Here is a 19,308-nt window from a genome sequence, read left to right as displayed (position 1 = left end):
AAGCTGCAGAACTAGAAAGGCAGGGCTTGAGCCTGCCATCTTCTTTCTCCAGGTGCCCCCACCAGCCCCTGGCATTCAGCTGATGTGCCCCAGGCCAGCCCACCTATGCCCAGAGCCTCCCAGTCCCATCAGTGCCCAGCCTTAAGCCAGGACATACCTTGAGTATCACTCCTTACCCACAATGTTCCTTGAAAAAAATAGAAGAAAAAAGCCCCACAAAGTTGGTCCTTTTTTCTTTTTTTTTTTTTGAGACGAAGTCTCCGTCTGTTGCCCAGGCTGGAGTGCAATGGCTCAATCTTGGCTCACTGCAACTTCTGCCTCCCAGGTTCAAGCGATTCTCCTGCCTCAGCCTCCCAAGTAGGTGGGATTACAGGTGAGTGCCACCACGGTAATTTCTGTATTTTTTTAGTAGAGATGGGATGTCACCGTGTTGGTCAGGCTGGCCTTGAACTCCTGACCTCAGGTGATCCACCCAGCTTGGCTTCCCATAGTGCTGGGATTACAGGCATGGGGCACCATGCCCAGCCTAATTTTTATATTTTTAATAGAGACAGGGTTTTGCCATGTTGGCCAGGCTGGTCTTGAGTTCCTGACCTCAGGTGATCCACCCGCCTCAGCCTCCCAAAGTGCCGGGATTATAGGTGTGAGCCACCGCGCCCAGCCTGAAAAATCAGTCCATTTCTATAAGCACAAATGGAAGGACACACTCACCCCATGTTTCTGGATGGCAACGTTGGTGAGGTGAACGAACATGTTGTCCAGCTCACTGGTACTCGGGGTGTATTTCACTGTGCAAAACCGGCAAAACCCAAGCTTATACCTAGGTGAGAATGTAGATTAATTCGAACTCCGAGGAGAAACACAAAGAACAACTCACATCAGCATCAGGGCTGACTGCTCTTACGTCCCTCAATCCCTGCCCTGTGCCAGGCACTGCACATGCACTGTTTTATCAAACCTCACAACGGTGCTAAGGAGGAGGAAGTTTAAGGTGAAAACACAATCACGAGGGAACCAGAACCTTAGGGATGCTTACATGTAACAGCGCAGCGGACGGTACGTAGACACCAGAACGTACAAGCGCAGGTCGAACTTCCTCCCGCCAATTAGTAAAGGGTTGTTAATATAGAGAGAGATCACGTAGGCTTCTTTATTAGATTGAGACACAAACCTAAACATGTCAGAGAAAGTAAGAATCAGATGCTTAAAGGTGCAATACTGAAGACACAATCCATGAATAAAATAACTGATAAACTGGACTCCATTCAAATTAAACAATTAAACATTTTTGACTGGGCGTGGTGGTTCATGCCTGTGATCCCAGCACTTTGGGAGGCCGAGGCGGGAGGACCACTTGAGGTCAGGAGTTTAAGACAAGCCTGGCCAACATGGTGAAACCCTGTCTCTACTAAACATACAAAAACTTAGCTGGGTATCATGGTGTGTGCCTGTAGTCCCAGCTACTCGGGAGGCTGAGGCAGAAGAATCGCTTCAACCCAGGAGGTGGACGTTGCAGTGAACTGAGATTGCGTTACTGCACTCTAGCCTGGGTGACAGAGCGAGACTCCATCTCAAAAAAATAAAATAAAATAATGGTGGATCCAGGTCACTATACATTTGTCTAAGTTCCCAGAATGAACAACACTAACAGTAAACCCTATGCCCTTTGGATGATGATGGGTCGGTGTCAGTCTGCCAATTTTTATTTATATATAGATAGATAGATATAGATATATTTTTGAGAGACAGTCTCACTCTGTTGCCCAGGCTGCAGTGCATTGGCATGATCTCGGCTCACTACAACCTCTACCTCCTGGGTTCAGGCAATTCTCCTGCCTCAGCCTCCTGAGTAGCTGGGATTACAGGTGCCAGCCACCATGCCTGGTTAATTTTTGTATTTTTAGTAGAGAAAGAGTTTTGCCACGTTGGCCAGGGTGGTCTTGAACTCCCAACCTCAAGTGATCTACCTGCCTTGGCCTCCCAAAGTGCTGGGATTACAGGCATGTGCCACCATGGACCCAGCCAGATTTCTTTTTTTTCCGAGACGGTCTTGCTGTGTTGCCAGGCTGGAGTACAGTGGTGCGATCACAGCTCACTGCAGCCTCCTGGGCTCAAGTGATAGTCTCACCTTAGCCTGGTGAGTGGTGGAGACTACAGGCATGCACCACAACACCCAGCTAATCAGTTTGCCAATTTTAACAAATGTTCCATTCTGATGGGGGATGCTGATAAGTGGGGAAGCTGTGCCTGTGTAGGGGAAGGGGTATCGAAAAAAAAAAATCTCTTTTCTCTGATTCAATTGTGCGGTAAACCTAAAACTGCTCTAAACAATCAGCTACTGGACTGGGTGCGGTGGCTCATGCCTGTAATCCCAGTACTTTGGGAGGCCGAGGCAGGCAGATCACGAGGTCAGGAGATCAAGACCATCCTGGCCAACATGGTGAAACCCCAGGTCTACTAAAAACACAAAAAAATTAGCTGGGCGTGGTGGTGCACACCTGTAGTCCCAGCTACTTGGGAGGCTGAGGAAAGAGAATTGCTTGAACCCAGGAGGCAGAGATCGCATTGGGCTGAGATCGCGCCACTGCACTATAGCCTGGGCGACAGTGCTAGACGCCGTCTAAAAAAAAAAAAATCAAGCTACTAGAAAAAAAATTGATGGTAAAGACCAAAGGTGCATTTATTCAGCTGGCAACAAGCTCCTGGCCTCTCACTATGAGGGGCTGGATCATCAGGAAGGAAATGGGGGTGAGGTGTATCCATGGAGGACACCCTCTGCCCCAGAGGACAGTGCAAGCAGCTGCAGGAGAGTCCCCAGGAGTCCACTCAGGGAATTCCTCCTTGGGCCTGAGCACTGGGGGCTGGCAAAGTGTAATTAGATTTAAGCACAGCTGGGCGTGGTGGCTGACACCTGTAGCCCCAGCACTTTGGGAGGCTGAGGCAGGCAGATCACTTGAGCCTGGGAATTTGACACCAACTTGGGCAACATGGCGAAACCCTGCCTCTACAAAAAAAAAAAAAAAAAACCAAAAAATTAGCCAGGTGTCCCTTTTCTCAGGAGGCTTGGGCCCAGGAGGCTGAGGTTGCAGTGAGCCATGATCCCTTCTTAAAAAAAAAAATTTGTTTTAGGCCAGGCGCAGTGGCTTACCCCCTGTAATCCCAGCATGGGAGGCCGAGGCGGGTGGATTACTTGAGGTCAGAAGTTCAAGACCAGCCTGGCCAACATGGTGAAACCCCATCTCTACTAAAAAATCCAATAATTACCCAGGCATGGTGGCGGGCACCTGTGATCTCAGCTACTCGGGAGGCTGAGGTAAGAGGATCGCTTGAACCTGGGAGGCGTGAGGTTGCAGTCAGCCAAGATCACGCTACTGTACTCCAGCCTGGGTGACAGTGAGACTCTGTGTCAAAAAACCAAAAAAGAATCCTATTTAAATGTACTATAAAATGAGGTGTCTCCTGTTACCCTGGGAACTACTGACAAGTGAGTCCTCTCCCCACTGGAAAAGGATCAGACAGAAGCTTTGCCCCAGTGGCCCCCGGACACTTCTGAGCAGCTGAGAAAACACAAAGACAAAGAAGAGCCAGCAGACCCAGGCCCTGGGCTTGCCCTGTGGACCAGAGCACGGGGCCACTGCCCGGCCCCTTCCAAATGCTTCAGGCTTCCATCCCCACCACAACCCCCCGGCGATGGAGCTGCTGGTGTCCCCATTTTACTCGGATGGAGAATGAAGGACAGGGAGACTCTGCGGAAGAAAATACACTCAGCCAGTGTGTGTCAGACTGGGCCTCAAACCCAGGACCTCAGGGCCCTCAGTCCCAGGATTTAGGTCGGTGTCTCACTGCCTCAAGAACCACCACGAATGAGTGGTTCTCACACCAACCTGTAATCAAACAGCGGCTGCAGGCCCTGGCCCATGACCTACACCATCTTCCTCATGGCCTGCCTCAGGCAGTCTGGGACTAATCACCCGAAGACAGCCACAGAGCCCCGCTGTGACGCCACGTGACAGATGACGTACACCTGCAAAACCTAGCATGGGCTGCCTGGCTTGTGGCCAAAGACCAAAGAACAGGCCAGGCACCGTGGCTCATGCCTGTAATCCCAGCACTTTGGGAGGCCGAGGCAGGCGGATCACCCTGAGGTCAGGAGTTCGAGACCAGCCTGACCAACAGGGCAAAACCCTCTCTCTCTTTTTTTTGAGGAGTCTCACTCTGTCACCCAGGCTGCAGTGCAGTGGTGTGATCTCAGCTCACTGCAACCTCTGCCCCCACAGAGTTCAAGGGATTCTCCTGCCTCAGCCTCCCGCGCAGCTGGGATTACAGGCACCTGCCATCGCACCCAGCTAAATTTCTTATGTATTTTTAGTAGAGACGGGGTTTCACCATCTTTGCCAGGCTAGTCTTGAACTCCTGACTGCATGATCTACCCACCTTGGCCTCCCAAAGTGCTGGGATTACTGGCGTGAGCCACTAGCCACTGCGCCTGGCTGTAAAACTCCATCTCTATTGAAAAAAAAAAAAAAATTAGCTGGGCATGGTGGTGCATGCCTGCAATCCCAGCTACTCAGGAGGCTGAAGCAGGAGAATCACTTGAACCCAGGAGGCAGAGGTTGCAGTGAGCTGAGATTGCACCACTGCACTCTAGCCTGGCGACAGAGCAAAAGTCTGTCAAACAAACAAAAAAACCCCACAGTGAGGTACAGTGGCTCACCCCTGTAATCCTAGCACTTTGGGAGGCCACGGTGGGTGGAACATGAGGTCAAGAGATCGAGAGCATCCTGGCCAACACGGTGAAACCCCGTCTCTACTAAAAATACAAAAATTAGCCGGGCATGGTGGCACATGCCTGTAGTCCCAGCTGCTCAGGAGGTTGAGACAGGAGAATCGCTTGAACTCGGGAGGCGGAGGTTACAGTGAGAATCGCTTGAACTTGGGAGGCGGAGGTTACAGTGAGTCGAGATTGCGCCACTGCATTCTAGCCTGGCGACTGGGCAAGTCTCTGTCTCAAAAAAAAAACAAACCACAACCATCCCACAAAGACTGCAGAACAGCAAAAAACGGTGAACTGGGACCTGGCACGCAGAGTGGGTGGCTGCCCACACTTACGAAGACGTCTTGCTGTCCCGGGACCACTTTTTGATCTGTGAGAGCTTGTTGATTAGGAAGATGCCCTTTCCCTGGGCCTTGCCACAAGGCTTCATGATCCAGGTGCTGGACGGGCTCTTCCGGAACTCCTCTACGAACAGGTTATAGTCAGCGGGCAGCATGTAGGTGACTGGAACAAAGTCTGCAAGGCAAAGGCACCCAGCGCTGGTAAGGGGCCAGCCCAACAGCGGCCGCCAACAGAAAGATCTTGCCCCTGCCTTTCCAGGGCCTTCGGACTTAGTGCTCCCCACCCCAGCCCAGCAGCTAACAGAACCAGGGCCTCTGCTGCGCAATCCCCGGGTGACACAAGCTACACTCACGGAGCCTATTTAGCACCTTACAAACCTGTATTTTTTTTTTTTTCTGAGATGGAGTCTTGCTCTGTTGCCCAGGCTGGAGTGCAGTGGCATGATCTCGGCTCACTGCAACCTCCACCTCCTGGGTTCAAGTGACTCTCCTGCCTCAGCCTCCCAAGTAGCTGGGATTACATGTGCACACCAGAACACCCAGCTAATTTTTGTATTTTTAGTAGAGACAGGGTTTTACCATGTTGGCCAGGATGGTCTTGATCTCTTTTTTTTAATTTTTATAAAGACGAGGTTTCACCATGTTGGTCAGGCTGGTCTTGAACTCCTGACCTGAGGTGATCCTCCCACCTTGGCCTCCAAAGTGCTTGGATTACAAGCATGAGCCACCACACCCGGTCCATGGTCTCGATCTGTTGACCTTGTGATCCGCCTGCCTTGGCCCCCCAAAGTGCTGGGATTACAGGCGTGAGCCACCACGCCCGGCAAAAACCTGTATTTTTCAATCCCCACGGCCACCTGCGAGCTACTGTAAACCCTGTAATAATTCCCATTTAGCAGATGAGGAAACTGAGGCCCAGGGAGGTCAGTTATCAAATTCTGCCCAGGTTTGTGAAGGAATCTGAAACTATTCAGTCCAGCTTTTATCCCCGGACTGGACAGGGATACAGTGTCTTCCCTGGGTAGAGCCAGACAGACAGTCATGAGCCCTCATGGCAGCCTGTGGCTCAAGAAATGTTTCCCTAGGCTGAGCACTGAGGGCATTCTCTGGCTTGCACAAAGCCCATGCCAGGCAATTCCCAAGGCACTCGCAGAAACTCAGATGCCAAACTCCAACTCCTCCTGCTCCTTCATTCTGGAGACACCTGAAATGACACCCGCGTGGACATGCTCATGTGCCAAAGCCAGCAGTCACCACCTCGGCGCCTCGAGCCCCGAAGAAAACATTCAGCTGTTAATTGAAAACGTGAGCCAGGGAAAAGGCACAAACCCAGATAGAGGTATTTTCCATTTTCATCTTTTTCTGCCAGAGGACTCCCTTCTTTCTCTAGCTCCTTCCTGTATCTTTTGATGTTTTTCACCATCAGATCCTTCCGGGTCAGCTCATAGTGGTTTGGAAAATGGTTGACTATTTGATCGTCTGAGAGCCGATATCCAGCTTCGACGCTGAACACATTTCGGATGGTTTGCACGCTCATCCTGTAAGAGATGAACAGGACGGATGCTCGGTAGTGATGTCTGTGTGGCAGAAGTCCTTGTTCCCATCCCCGCAAATATCCAGAACCCTCAGCACCCTTCCCCACTACCCCATATCCCCTGGCACCTTAGCCAGGGGCTACACGGCCCACAGCAGCAGAGAACGTGTGCCCAAGGACAGGCTGGGACCCAAGCTGTGTGAGGGCCAGGAGCTGTGCTGATTCTGTGCCCAGAGCCATTTCCCTCTCTGGCCAGGAGCAGGAGCTCAATAAATGTTTATTGATTAGTGATAACACTGATTAATAACAACACTGTCAACAAATAAAATATATACCCTTTTCAGACTCTGAAGTTAGGAAACTCATTTAAACAATATCTGCACCCAAATTCAGGAAAGTCAAGGACCCTTTATTTTTTTACTTTTTAATTTTATTTATTTATTTATTTAGAGACAGAGTTATGCTCTTGTTGCCCTGGCTGGAGTACAATGGCATGATCTTGGCTCACGGCAACCTCCGCCTCCTGGGTTCAAGTGATTCTCCTGCCTCAGCCTCCTGAGTAGCTGGGATTACAGGCACAAGCCACCACACCTGGCTAATTTTTTATATTTTTAGTACAGACGGGGTTTCTCCATGTTGGTCAGGCTGGTCTCGAACTCCCAACCTCAGATGTTTTGCTCACCTTGGCCTCCCAAAGTGCTGGGATTTCAGGCATGAGCCACCATGCCCGGCCCAAGGACCCTTTAAAAACAAAATCAAAATCACAGGGGTTATATGTAAGAGCCCTGAGTCAGTACTTGAAATTCTTGCAGACGTCTGCTGAGGGGGCAAGTAGGGGACGACAGAGCTAAAAGGAAAATGGATTCCTTCTAAGCCTCTGAGAAAGCCACGGTCTCCCTGCCACATGCCTGTCCTCACCAACCCACCGCAAAGCAGGGAAGGGGTACGGAGGAAGGGCTGGCCCCCGCCCAGAGCCTGACTCACAAAACATGGCAGGTGGCCCCAGCCTCTTGCACTGCAGTCCCTGTGCCCCCAGCCTATCCCCACCCCATAGCACCACCCTAGAGAGGGTGCCCAGAGCCCCCAAAGAGCTGCTGTGGATTCCAGGACAGCAAGAATAAAGGGAATAAGAGAATAAAGGAGAGAGAAAGCATTAAGGGACCTCCATTACCCCACTTTGCCAGTGAATGGCATGCGGCCAGTCACATTTAGTCTCAACCTCCATCCCCCCTCAGCACTGGCATGTTCTGAACCAATTGCTAGACATAATATTATTTCATCCAAAACATTTCTGTAAGATTCTCTAACAGTTCAAGACTCCATGTTCTGCCGGGCGCGGTGGCTCACGCCTGTAATCCCAGCACTTTGGGAGGCTGAGGCAGGTGGATCACGAGGTCAAGAGATCGAGACCATCCTGGTCAACATGGTGAAACTCCGTCTCTACTAAAAATACAAAAAATTAGCTGGGCATGGTGGCGTGTGCCTGTAATCCCAGCTACTCAGGAGGCTGAGGCAGGAGAATTGCCTGAACCCAGGAGGCGGAGGTTGCGGTGAGCTGAGATCGCGCCATTGCACTCCAGCCTGGGTAACAAGAACGAAACTCTGTCTCAAAAAAAAAAAAGACTCCATATTCTATTATGTGACATCCTATTTTATACAATTATCAGAACTAAAAAAGTAGTATTTATGTATTTATTTATTTTTGAGACAGGGTCTCGCTCTGTCACCCAGGCCGGAGTGTCATGGCTTGATCTTGGCTCACTGCAACCTCTGCCTCCCAGGCTCAAGTGATCCTCCTACCTCAGCCTCCCAAGTAACTGGGACTACAAGAAGGCGCCACTGTGTCTAGCTAAATTTTTGTAACTTTTTTTGTAGAGATGGGGTTTTGCCATGTTGCCCAGGCTGGTCTCAAACTCCTCAACTCAACCTCTCCTCCACCCAGGCATCCCAAAGTGCTGAGATTACAAGCGTAAGCCACTGTGCTTGCAACAGCAGTAATACTTCTAGAGACAAGCTCCCCTTCATCAACAATATAGAAGCCCTAAGAACAGTTCATACACAAAACAGAATCATTGCTTGATTCTTTCATCAGTTTTCAAAATAAAGAGCTGGCCAGGCACGGAGGCTCATGTCTGTAATCCAGCACTTTGGTTTTTTTTTTTTTTTTGAGACGGAGTCTCGCTCTGTGCCCAAACTGGAATGCAATGGTGTGATCTTGGTTTACCGCAACCTCCGCCTTCCGGGTTCAAGCAATTCTCCTGTGTCAGCCTCCTGCGTAGCTGGGACTACACGCATGCGCAACCACACCCAGCTAATTTGTGTATTTTTAGTAGCGACGGGGTTTCCCCACGTTGGCCTGGCTGGGCTCGAACTCCTGACCTTGTGATCCGCCTGCCTCAACCTCACAAAGTGCTGGCATTACAAGTGTGAGTGACCACACCCAGCTAATTTTTTTGTATTTTTAGTAGAGACGGGGTTTCACTATGTTGGCCAGGCTGATCTCGCCTGACCTCGTGATCTGCCTGCCTCAGCCTCCCAAAGTGTTGGGATTACAGGAGTGAGCCACCGCGCCCAGCCAAAACACTGCTTTTCTTGTCCCAGTCTAACTCACTTTCCTTTTTTTTTTTTTTTTGAGGCAGAGTCTCACTCTGTCACCCAGGCTGGAGTGCAGTGGCTCACTGCAACTTCTGCCTCCTGGGTTCAAGCAATTCTCCTGCCTCAGCCTCCCAAGTAGCTGGGATTACAGGGGCACATCACCATGCCCAGCTACTTTTTCTATTTTTAGTAGAGATGGGGTTTCACCATGTTGGCCAGGCTAGTCTCGAACTCCTGACTTCAGGTGATCCACCTGCCTTGGCCTCTCAAAGTGCTGGGATTACAGGCTTGAGCCACTGTGTCCAGCCAGTCTAACTCACTTTTCTTTTCTTTTTTTTTTTTTTGAGATGAAGCCTCACTCTGTTACCCAGGCTGGAGTGCAGTGGCATGATCTCAGCTCACTGCAACCTCCACCTCCCGGGTTCAAGCAATTCTCCTGCCTAAGCCTCCCAAGTAGCTGGGATTACAGGCATGCAGCACCATACCCAGCTAATTTTTGCATTTTTAGTAGAGATGGGGTTTCACCATGTTGGCCAGGCTGGTCTCGAACTCCTGACATCAGGTGATTCACCCGCCTCAGCCTCCCAAAGTGCTGGGATTACAGGCATGAGCCATCGTGCCTGGCCTGACTCACTTTTCTATTGCTGTCTGTCAGCCAGTCTGATTAGCACCGTCTTGGCATAGGACAGGGAAGCAAAAGAAGGCACCTGGACAGGTGCGGTGGCTCACAGCTGTGATCCCAACATTCTGAGAGGCTGAAGCAGGAGGATTGCTTGAAGCCAGGAGTTGGAGACCAGCCTGGACAACATGGTGAAACCCTTACTCTACAAATAATTTAAAAAGTTAGCTGGGTGTGGTGGCGCATGCCTGTGGTCCTAGAAACTCAGGAGGCTGAAGTGGGAGGACGGCTTGGGCTCAGAAGGGCAAGGCTGCAGGAGGTATGATCACGCCACGGCACTCCAGCCTGGGCAACAGAGTGAGACCCAGTCTCTAGAAAACATACATGTGTTAAAAAAAATAAATAAGTAGCTGGGTACAGTGGCTCATGCCTGTAATCCCAGCACTTTGGGAGGCCAAGGTGGGTGGATCACAAGGTCAGGAGTTCGAGACCAGCCTGACCAACATGGTGACACCCTGTCTCTACTAAAAATACAAAAAATTAGCCGGGTATGTTGGTGTGTGCCTGTAATCCCAGGTACTCAGGAGGCTGAGGCAGGAGAATTGCTTGAACCCAGGAGGCGGAGGTTGAAGTGAGCTGAGATCTCACCACTGCATTCCAGACTGGGTGACAGAGCAAGACTTTGTCTTGGAAAAAAAAGATGCACCAAGCCTTCTTCCACAGCCTTCTTCCCTGTCCTCCGGGCCAGCTGTAACACACGCTCACTGGAAGGGGAGGACTGAGGCTCTTGTTTATCACCCAAGTTCCCCACAGGGTTACTCACACTTAGCTGCGCTGAAACACCCTGGGCTTCACACCACAGGCTGCACACAGCGAGGTGGGAACACACCATCACACATACTCTCACAGAGAGTCCTAAGGAAAAATGCGTGCTGGGAGACGGCACAACGACAGGAGACACTAGCTCTGAGGCCAGTCCCGAGGCGCACTCGCTGCGAGGCACTGAAACTAATAAAACCGATACACAAGCCTCAGAGAAACCACCCAGCCCTGCTTTGTATGCTTACCAGTAAAAATTCCAATCCTCGTTTTCTGTCACTTGGACCCATCCTCTCTTCTCAAAGTTATTGATCAGCACTGACTTCTCGATATCAGTGACCCATTTTACTTTTCCTGCCATAATCCTGGAAGAGATCAACATATTAGAGCTACAATCGTCAACGACTCCCTTCCCTTTAACCCAAGGAATCCTTTAAACAGCACACACAATGACCTATGTTCCCCCACCCCACACTCGATCTTACCCCAGCAGTGGTTCTCAGCCAGGGGCGATTCCATCTCCCAGCGGACACCTGGCATGGGTAGAGACAGTCTGGTTGTCTCGACTGGGGGATGCTTCTGGCATCAGGCTTGTCCAGGCCAGGGATTCCACTTGCACAGGTGACCCCTCTCAACCAATTATCCAGCCCCAAATGTCAACTGTGCCAAGGTTGAGAAACCCTGGTCTGGTGGGAGAGACAGGCAGCCATTAAGTCATCACCAGGGAGTGTTCAATTGCAATTGTGCCAGGAGCCACAAAGGAGGGGCACATGGGGCTCTGACAGCCAGAGGCAGGGCAGCTGGGGAAGGCCTCGAGCCAACTTCCGATGGGTGAATGGGGGTCGGCATACCTGACCCACATCCCTCCAGGCACTGCCTGTCTCCCTACTTCAAGTCACCCTCTGGAACTACAGAGTGACTGTAAGTGTTTATCTGGGCTGGGCGTGGTGGCTCACACATGTAATCCCAGCACTATGGGAGGCCAAAGTGGGTGGATTGCCTGAGGTCAGGAGTTCAAGACCAGTGTGGCCAACACGGTGACTAAAAATACAAAAATTAGCCGGTGTGGTGGTGGGCACCTGTAATTCCAGCTACTCAGAGGCTGAGGCAGGAGAATCACTTGAACCCAGGAGGTGGAAGTTGCAGTGAGCCAAGATCATGTACGCGAACCTGGGTGACAGTGAGACTCCATCTCTCCATCTCAAGTGAGACTGGAGTCTCACTCCGTCACCAGGCGCCAGACTGGAGTGCAGTGGCTCGATCTTGGCTCACTGCAACCTCCGCCTCCCGAGTTGAAGCAATTCTCCTGCCTCAGCCTCCCGAGTAGCTGGGATTATAGGCGCATGCCACCACGCCCAGCTAATTTTTGTATTTTTAGTAGAGACGGGGTTTCACCATGTTGGCCAGGATGGTCTCGATCTCTTGACCTCGTGATCCGCCCGCCTCGGCCTCCCAAAGTGCTGGGATTACAGGCGTGAACCACCGTGATAAAAAAGATAATCTTACAGTCACACCAGTCACCAGCTCCCACCCAGGATGACACCAAAAGAAAGAGTGTTATTTTAAACAACAATAAAGGCAGTATGCCTCGTTACACTTCCACATACAGTTTCACCTGAAGAAGCGTTCCAGGCAAAACCCGGCTTCAAAGCTAAGGGGCCTATGAGCCTTGAAGGCCTCTTCTGAACGGAGGCACCTCCTCCAGGGACCGGCAAGGGCTCCACTTTGGGGGCAACTTGATGGTGCAGAAAGGCATGGGATATGGAGACAGGGACCTGGACCTAACTGGCCTCGGGAAAGGAGGAAGAAGGCATTCCCGTGACAGCACCACACAGTGCCAGCCTGTGCCTTCCATACCCTGCTGGTAAGGCCAGGAGCATCACAGAGGTAGGACAGGGGGACAGTAACAGAGTACGGGCTCTGCGGCTCAGGTTTGAGGCTTAGCTCCACCACTCGCTGGCTGTGTGACTTTGGGCAAGGTACTTAACCTCTCTGAATCTCCATTTCCTTGTGTAAAACAGTGATAAGAGTCGTATCTAGTGTGGTGGCTCACACCTGTAATCCCAGCACTTTGGAAGACCGAGGCAGGTGGATCAAGAGGTCAGGAGTTTGAGACCAGCCTGGCCAACATGATGAAACCCCTGCTTCTACTAAAAATACAAAAAATTAGCTGGGCGTGGTGGTGCACGCCTATAATCCCGGCTCTCGGGACACTGAGGCAGGAAAATTGCTGGAACCCAGAAGGCAGGGGTTGCAGTGAGCTGAGATCACACCATTGCACTCCAGCCTGGGCGACAAAGCAATACTCCATCTCGTGAAAAAAAAAAAGAAGAGTAGTATCCAGCTTACGGGCCACAGTCAGGGTTAAATGAGTAAACACACGTAAAGCACTAAACAGCCCCTGGAACACAGAAAGCACTCAAGAGCGGCCAGGCACAGTGGCTCATGCCTGGAATCCCAGTACTTGGAGAGGCTGAGGCAGGCGGATCACTTGAGCCCAAGAGTTTAAGAACAGCCTGGGTAACAGGGCAAAACCCTATCCCTACAAAAAAAAGTACAAAAATTGGCTGGGCATGGTGGCATGCACCAACAGTCCCAGCTACTCGGGAAGCTGAGGCAGGAGGATCACTTGAACCTGGGAGGTTAAACTGCTGTAAGCCATGATGGCACCACTGCACTCCAATCTGGGGGACAGAGTGAGATCTGTCTGAAAAAAAAAAAAAAACCACTCAAGAGACATTCACTATTATCATCGTCATCATCCCCGCTTCACCAATGAGGAAGCTGAGGCTCAGTGGTTAAGAGCCTGTGTAAGAACCAGACTCAGCTGGGTGCAGTGGCTCATGCCTGTAATCCCAGCACTTTGGGAGGCCAAGGCAGGCTAATCACCTGAGGTCAGAAGTTTGAAACCAGCTTGACCAACATGGCAAAACCTCATCTCTACTAAAAATACAAAAATTAGCCAGGTATGGTGGCAGACGCCTGCAGTCCCAACTATTCGTGGGGCTGAGCCACGAGAGCAAAACTCTGTCTCAAACAAACAAACAGACTCAAGGGAGATCTAGTGCCCTGATTCGAAGCCAGGGTGACGCTAAAGGGCCACCTCTCTCCACACAGCCCATCACTTCCCTCTGTGAACCTGGCCTTCAGCAGGATGATGACAACACCCAAGTCACAGGGTCAACAAGCAATAAATGGAATTGCTCTCTGGAAGCTACAAGGTGCCATATAAATGACTGCTGTTCGGTGATCAGTCACAGTGCACGTGAAACCTCGGCAGTCACAGCAAGATGACGGTAAAAACATAGGAGCCGCACCCCAGAGCATGAACCGATCCTACATCCCTCACACCTGCAGACACAGGGCCCACGCCAATGGCTCAGGCAACTTTTCATTTTCACTACGTGATTTCAGCCTCCACAGCTCTGAATCTCTGATGAATCCTGCTAGCGGCCTGGGGACCCCCGACCACCGCCATCCAGACTGCATGGTTCACACGTTGTCCTTAAAGCAAGCATCTTAGTGGGTGACCTCACACTAACCACTGACTTCTACCTGGAGGTGACAGAAGGAAGAGCAGTGATGGGACACCAGGAGGGCTGTGCGCGATTCTCACATGGTGCTTCCCCAGGCCTCAATGCTTCCAGGTGTGAGACCCCAAACCCACAAAGGCAGACGGGCCAAGCATCCGCATCCACATTTCACTAAGCAAGTGAGGCAAGCGCTTTAGCCAGAGCATCAGGGGTCCTCCCAGGCCCTGCGCCCTCTCTCCCACCGTGTGGACAATGGTCACTAAGGGGCCGTTTCTGGCTGTACCTACCATAGGCACTGACAGAGCACCACTGGCAACGCCCACGTTCACCTCAGTGTCACTGATGTCACTCACGCTGGCCCCTCCTTCTTCTCTAAGACAAAGTTAACAGATGAAATGTACATCACACACATGCAGGAGACACTCTTTTTCTTTTTTTCTTTTTTTGGGACAGAGTCTCACTCTGTCACCCAGGCTGGAGTGCAGTGGCACGATCTCGGCTCACTGCATCCTCCGCCTCCTGGGTTCCAGCAATTCTCCTGCCTCAGCCTCCTGAGTAGCTGGGATTACAGGTGCATGCCACCACACCCGGCTAATTTTTGTACTTTTAGTAGAGATGTGGTTTCACCATGTTGGCAGGTTGGTCTTGAACTCCTGACCTCGTGATCCACCTGCCTTGGCCTCCCAAAGTGCTGGGATTACAGGTGTGTGAGCCACTGTGCCTGTACAGGAGACACTCTTTTTGAGTCTTCCCCTGTTACTCTTCCCTGTTACAGTAAGAATTTCTGAACTGAATTACTTACTGGCTCCAGCTGGCCTTGTCAAGCTGCCATGCCACTCTTCATGGCAAGCACCCCTCGCTCCAGCTGAGCTCAGCCCCTTCCCACATCTGCCCAAAGCTTTCCTCCCGCCTACAAGCCTGTGTGCACTCTCTGCCCCACCTGGAACGGCCCCTCTGCACTGCCTCTTCTCCGACTCCTACCAGTCATGCAAGGCACAGTTCAACGGCCACTCCCTCCCCAGAGAGCCATTCGCAGCCCTAGCTGGAGCTAAGCTGTCCTCCTCCCCAGATCCTCTATCTCCTCCTGCCATCCTTGTTGGCACTCAGAACTCCCTACCTTGCATTTCAGCCCTTTAAGTAGATTCCTTCTTTTTTTTTTTTAAGACGGGGGTTTCACCATGTTGGTCAGGGTGGTCTTGAACTCCTGACCTCAGATGATCCACCCGCCTTGGCCTCCAAGTAGATTCCTTCTATAAACACAAGAGGGCAGGACTCTGAGTCACCTGTTCCCAATCTTGCATGACTTTTTTTTTTTTCCTTTTATTGAGACAGTCTCACTCTGTTGCCCAGGCTGGAGTGCAGTGGCGCATTTTGGCTTACTACAACCTTTGCCTCCTGGGTTCAAGCAAGTCTTTTTTTTTTTTTTTTTTTTTTTAGACGGAGTCTCACTCTGTTGCCCAGGCTAGAGTACAGCAGCATGATCTCAGCTCACTGCAACCTCCGCCTCCCAGGTTCAAGCGATTCTCCTGCCTTAGCCTCCTGAGTAGCTGGGACTACAAGGGCGTGCCACCACGCCTTGCTAACTTTTATATTTTTAGTAGAGATGGAGTTTCACCATCTTGGCCAGGCTGGTCTCAAACTCCCGACCTCAGGTAATTCACCTGCCTTGGCCTCCCAAAGTGCTGGGATTACAGGCGTGAGCCACCACGACTGGCTGCACAGATTCTTTCTGGGCTGCATCAAAGCCCACAGTCCATTATGCCTGATCCGAACATCCCTAGCACAAGCCCAGGCACGGGCAAGGCCCACAGTAAATATTCAGTGCATAAGGGAGGGAGTGGGCAAACCCTCCAGACAAGCCCCTTGAACCTGACTCTTTACTTTGGACAGTCGCTCCCATACAGAAGTGTTACGGGTTGAGCTGTGTCCCCCACAAAGTTATGGGGAAGTCCTAACTTGTCTCAAACAAGTACATGCAGCAGAAGGAGCTTTGCCTTGTAGCTCCTCGACACTCTTCCTTCCTTCTTTTTTTTTTGGGAGATGGAGTCTTGCTTTGTCAGTCACCCAGGCTGAAGTGCAATGGCGCCCTCTCGGCTCACTGCAACCTCTGCCTCCTGGGTTCAAGCGATTCTCCTACCTCAGCCACCCAAGTAGCTGGTGCCTGCCACCACTCCCAGCTAGTTTTTGTATTTTTAGTAGAGATGGGGTTTCACCATGCTGACCAGGCTGGTCTCAAACTCCTGACCTCAAGTGATCTGTCTGCCTCAGCCTCTCAAAGTGCTGGGGTTACAGCTGTGAGCCACTGCACCCGGCCCCCTTCCATTTTCTAAAAAAAAATAATACAGAAAATTTATTATGTCACATTAATAGTATCTACCAAGGCTTCAGAGCTGGTAATTTCTGGGCTTGATACCATCATCAATAACTCAAGTTCTTCCCAGTTTCCATTTTGCCATCCTCAGAAAATTGGCGCTGTCCTCAGTTAAGCCCAGTCAAGATAGCTACATTTCCAGGAGAGGAAAAGCCTGTTTCTTTTTCTTTCTTTTATTTTTTTTTTCCTTTTTTTTTGGTCCAGGTGAACAGGGTTTCTTTTTATGTGAGAAAATCTTTTGAAAAAACAATAAAGGCCAGGCTGGCTGTGGTGGCTCTCACCTATAATCCCAGCAATCTGGGAGGCCGAGGTGGGTGGATCACATGAGGTCAGGAGTTCAAGACCAACCTGGGCAACATGGTGAAATCCTGTCTCTACTAGAAATGCAAAAATTAGCCAGGCGTGGTGGCACACACCTGTGATTCCAGCTACTCTGGAGGCTGAGGCAAGAGAATTGCTTGAACCCAGGAGGCGGAGTTTGCAGTGAGCAGAGATTGGGCCAATGCACTCCAGCAAGGGCGACAGGATAAGACTCTGTCTCAAAAATAATAAAAAATAAAGACCAACAATACTCCTTTTTAAAAATACATATCAGGCCGGGCGCGGTGGCTCACGCCTATAATCCCAGCACTTTGGGAGGTCGAGGCAGGTGGATCACGAGGTCAAGAGATCGAGACCACACTGGTCAACATGGTGAAACCCCGTCTCTATTAAAAATACAAAAAAATTACCTGGGCATGGTGGCGCACGCCTGTAGTCCCAGCTACTCGGGAGGGTGAGGCAGGAGAATTGCTTGAACCCAGAAGGCGGAGGTTGCGGTGAGCCAAGATCGTGCCATTGCACTCCAGCCTGGGTAACAAGAGCGAAACTTTGTCTCAAAAAAAATAAATAAATAAATAAATAAATAAAATAAAAATACATATCAGGTCGGGCACAGTGGCTCACACCTGCAATCCCAGCACTTTGGGAGGCCAACTTGGGTGGATCACTTGAGGTTGGGAGTTCAAGACCAGCCTGACCAACATGGAGAAACCCCATCTCTACTAAAAATACAAAAAATTAGCCAAGCATGGTGATGCATGTCTGCAATCCCAGCTACTCAGGAGGCTGAGGCAGGAGAATTGGTTGAGCCTGGGAGGCAGAGGTGGTGAGCCAAGATCCCACCATTGCACTCCAACCTGGGCAACAAGAGCAAAACTCTGTCTCAAAATATATATATACATATATCAGCCAGGCACAATGGCTCATGCCTGGAATCCCAGCACTTTGGGAGGCCAAGGTGGGTGGATCAAAAGGTCAGGATTTCGAGACCAGCCAGGCCAACATGGTGAAACCCTGTCTCTACTAAAAATATAAAAATTAGCCGGGTGTGGTACCTTGTGCCTGTAATTCCAGCTACTTGGGAGGCTGAAGCAGGAGAACTGCTTGAACCTGGAAGGCGGTGGTTGCAGTGGGCCGAGACCACACCATTGCACTCCAGCCTAAGTGACAGAGTGAGATTCCGGATCAAAAATAAATAAATAAATAAATAAATAAATAAATAAATAAAAACACATATATATCTCTCTTACCGACCAAAACTGTATCACCCACCAATTCCTAAAACAAACACTGGTTGGCCAGCCTGACCAACATGGAGAAACCCCATCTCTACTAGAAATACAAAATTAGCTGAGCATGGTGGCACACAACTATAATCCCAGCTACTCGGGAGGCTGAGGCAGAAGAATTGCTTGAACCCAGCAGGCAGACGTTGCAGTGAGCCAAGATCACGCCATTGCACTCCAGCCTGGGCAACAAGAGTGAAACTTCGTCTCAAAAAAAAAAAAAAAGACACTGGCAAGGGGAATGAGCATATCAGACTGGCTTAGGCTAATTAGGATTTATTCCTGAGTTGGGGATATGATCACCTCCCCTGAGCAAAACTCTTGATTTTATTAACCAAGAAAAAATAATGAAAGAAAGATATGTGTCAGCTACAAGGATCTTGACAGATCAATTGAGCCAATTGAGATTTAACAAGTTGAGACTCTCAAAGCACTTCCAATAATTTCCTTGACATTAGTTACTTACTAATGGTTACCAAATGGCTACTTTGTCTCATACTCTCTAATCATTTTCCCTAACAGTATCATGGCATTAAAATAAACTAAATCCTATTCTTGGATTCATCTGCCTCCAATTATACCACAAATTCCTTATGATCACATGCAGAAACAGGAGGAAATGTCACACTCTTGATAACTTCCTTTCTTATACCAGGTAGCTAGCCTCATATGCAGAAATCACAATAAAGTTTCTTGTTGAAAGGGATGCCAAGGAAGATAGAAACAGAGCTCTTATCTTCTGAAAAAACTCAACACATTTTTTTTTGAGACAGAGTCTCCCTCTGTTACCCAGGTTGGAGTGCAATGGTACGATCTTGGCTCACTGCAACCTCCGCCTCCTGGGTTCAAGTGATTCTCCTGCCTCAGCCTCCCGAGTAGCTGGGATTACAGGCGCCTGCCATGATGCCCAGCTAATTTTGTATTTTTAGTAGGGTGTGGTTTCTCGATGTTGGCCAGGCTGTTCTTGAACTCCTAACCTCAGGTGATCCACCAGCCTCAACCTCCCAAAGTGCTGAGATTACAGGTGTGAGCCACCGTGCCCGGCCAACATCTTTTTCTTTCTTTCTTTCTTTGCAGGCTCCTCACCTCACCTGCTTTTTCCAGGTTTCAACCAC

The 19,308-nt window shown here is 50.2% G+C and overlaps 1 protein-coding gene across 7 annotated transcripts in view; it reads right to left on the bottom strand.

Moving 5' to 3' along the window:
• LOC135268142 (polyglutamylase complex subunit TTLL1) overlaps positions 1 to 19,308 on the bottom strand; it is a 45,469-nt gene that overhangs the window by 19,776 nt on the left and 6,385 nt on the right. The window contains exons 2-9 of one of the 7 annotated variants that reach the window (XM_064368161.1): positions 17,963 to 18,067; positions 14,503 to 14,587; positions 11,168 to 11,368; positions 10,931 to 11,047; positions 6,445 to 6,653; positions 5,110 to 5,290; positions 1,037 to 1,171; positions 712 to 820 (exon numbers count right to left, since the gene is read on the bottom strand). In XM_064368161.1, coding sequence (XP_064224231.1) covers positions 712 to 820; positions 1,037 to 1,171; positions 5,110 to 5,290; positions 6,445 to 6,653; positions 10,931 to 11,043 — 747 coding nt within the window. In that variant the 5' untranslated portion in view covers positions 11,044 to 11,047; positions 11,168 to 11,368; positions 14,503 to 14,587; positions 17,963 to 18,067. Of the gene's footprint in view, positions 1 to 711; positions 821 to 1,036; positions 1,172 to 5,109; positions 5,291 to 6,444; positions 6,654 to 10,930; positions 11,048 to 11,167; positions 11,369 to 14,502; positions 14,731 to 17,962; positions 18,957 to 19,308 lie in introns of those variants that run through there. The other 6 variants (XM_064368160.1, XM_064368166.1, XM_064368162.1 and 3 more) reach the window with 6 other exon arrangements.

Source organism: Aotus nancymaae, unplaced genomic scaffold (assembly GCF_030222135.1).
Source record: "Aotus nancymaae isolate 86718 unplaced genomic scaffold, 86718_ANA_hifiasm-v0.15.2.pri h1tg000076l, whole genome shotgun sequence".
NCBI lineage: Eukaryota > Metazoa > Chordata > Mammalia > Primates > Aotidae > Aotus > Aotus nancymaae.
Note: the sequence above shows the minus strand (reverse complement) of the source record. Positions and strands in the feature narration are given on the sequence as shown.